At 38.9% G+C, this 2,175-nt stretch overlaps 1 protein-coding gene across 1 annotated transcript; it reads left to right on the top strand.

Annotated features, from left to right (window-relative positions):
• The first annotated feature begins 964 nt into the window (after positions 1–964).
• LOC138786193 (olfactory receptor 6B1-like) lies at positions 965–1,921 on the top strand. Its single transcript, XM_069963015.1, has one exon. It carries the CDS (start codon positions 965–967, stop codon positions 1,919–1,921), a length of 957 nt encoding a protein of 318 aa, XP_069819116.1.
• The last annotated feature ends 254 nt before the right edge of the window (positions 1,922–2,175 follow it).

Raw genomic sequence — 2,175 nt, 5'->3', positions numbered from 1 at the left:
TCCCTTGCCTTACCAAACCTCTCTTTGGATACCCATGAGTGCAAATCCCCCCCCCCCCCCTATTTGTTCTTTAATGCTATTGTTATCTTGTACAATATGTTATGACTTTTTGAATATGACTACCTTTATCCCATGTGCATCCTGATGCCAAGGCATCTTTGTTATTTCGCTACTCATGGACATTTTCACTTGTCTCTATGTGATGTTATATAATGCTAAAAAAATAAAATAAAAAGTGAATTGAAAAAAAAAAAAAGAAGAGTGGATCTTCCCTCTGCTATTGCATTGTGGTGGGAGATCTGACCCACTAGACACCAGGGATGTGCCTCCCGGCGCAACCCCCCTTGTGCCGCCATGGCGTACGAAGTACATCATGGGCGTTATGGGGTTAATTGGTTCCAGGATGATCATTATATGCTGTAAACATTTTTGGTTGGCTACAATTGTAAAGTACAATTGGTTGTATAGACTTAAAAGAACGAACATTGTTTTCTCTTCTCACCTATATTTTTTATCCAATAGAATAAATTAAGAGATTCGGAGAATACACTATTAGGCATCTTCCCTGAGACTTATTAATGTGTCTAATTGTAGATTTCTTGGGAGTCTATAGCAAAACAAACAAAAAAATCTTCTATGTTATTATCTCTCTCGTAGGGGCCTTTTGGGAATGTAAGATTTAGATATATACAAGACAAGAGATCGTAGATCCTTTTTGCTTTCAGAAGAAATCGGTGTGCTGCCTCAATAAGACTTTATCCTTTTATAATAGTAGAATATGAAAATGAAAAATATTTGTCATCCGGTGCTATGAAGATGAACATTACATTTCTATAAATACAAACCAAAAATCATTGGTCTCAAAAACTGCTTTGTATAGAGTCTAAGACTTTTTTGTCATCATCGGTCAGGTCCGTAATTTTATCACAATACTGTAGAAAACAACTATTCAGGAGAACTAGGGATGAAGAAGATCCATGCAGTCAACTCCACCTCCGTCTCCGAGTTCCTTATCCTGGGATTCCCAGCCCTGAATGATTACAAGTTGTCTTTCTTCTCTATTGTTCTTGCCATGTATTGTGTGACTATATGTGAGAACCTCTTGATCATTCTCCTGGTGTCCACAAGCCGACGTCTCCACTCTCCTATGTATTTCTTCCTTGGACATTTGGCTTTATCAGACGTAATTCTTGTATCAAATATTGTTCCTAAGATGCTGGAAGTGATTGTGCGGGGAGGAAGTCTCACACCTTTTGTTGAGTGTTTCACTCAATTTTACCTTTATGGTGGAACAATCTGTACGGAGTGTTTCTTGCTGACCGCCATGTCCTATGACCGCTACTTGGCCATCTGTAAACCGTTACATTATACGGCAATGATGAGTGTGAAGCTTAGATACGGCCTGGTCATCTCCTCCTGGGCTCTCAGCTTTAATTTAGCAATCATCACATTTTTTTTGGTATTTGAGTTGGACTTCTGTGGGCCGAATGTGATTGACCATTTCTTCTGTGACTTTGCTCCACTCTTAGAGCTTTCTTGCTCTGATATAACCACCGTGGGGGTTGAAATGCCTATCCTCTCTGTTCTCATATTTTTGTCACCTTTCTTATTTATAATCATATCATATGTTTCCATCTTTATCACCATCTTTGGGATCTCCTCCACATCGGGCCGGCAGAAAACCTTCTCCACCTGTAGCTCTCACCTGGTGGTTGTTTCCACCTATTACGGGTCTATGCTCATCATCTACATGGTCCCGTACAGAGGACACTCACTGACTATTAACAAGTTTATTTCCCTCATCTACATCGTACTAACCCCCCTGCTGAACCCTGTTATCTACAGTTTGAGAAACAGAGAGATTCAGGCTTCTTTAATGAAATATTTTAATTTTTTTAGTGGAAAAAGACTCTTGAAGTAGAATGAAATGGTGTCAAGAAATAGTACAGTCATTCTCAAAAGTTTGAGAATGACACAAATATACTTTCACATGATCTGCTGCCCTCTGGTTTTTATGTGTGTTTGTCAGATGTTTTTATCACATACAGAAATATAACTGCAAACATATTATGAGTAACAAAAGCTTATATTGACAGAATGAGTAAATGCAGCAAGTCAATATTTGCATTGTTGCGACTTCTTCTTCAGGACCTCTGCAATTCTCCCCGGCTGCTC

This window comes from Dendropsophus ebraccatus, chromosome 1 (assembly GCF_027789765.1).
Source record: "Dendropsophus ebraccatus isolate aDenEbr1 chromosome 1, aDenEbr1.pat, whole genome shotgun sequence".
Classification (NCBI taxonomy): domain Eukaryota; kingdom Metazoa; phylum Chordata; class Amphibia; order Anura; family Hylidae; genus Dendropsophus; species Dendropsophus ebraccatus.
Note: the sequence above shows the minus strand (reverse complement) of the source record. Positions and strands in the feature narration are given on the sequence as shown.

Coding starts and splice junctions, on each gene's coding strand:
- LOC138786193 (XM_069963015.1), top strand. CDS start 965: ATGAAGAAGATCCATGCAGTCAACTCCACCTCCGTCTCCGAGTTCCTT.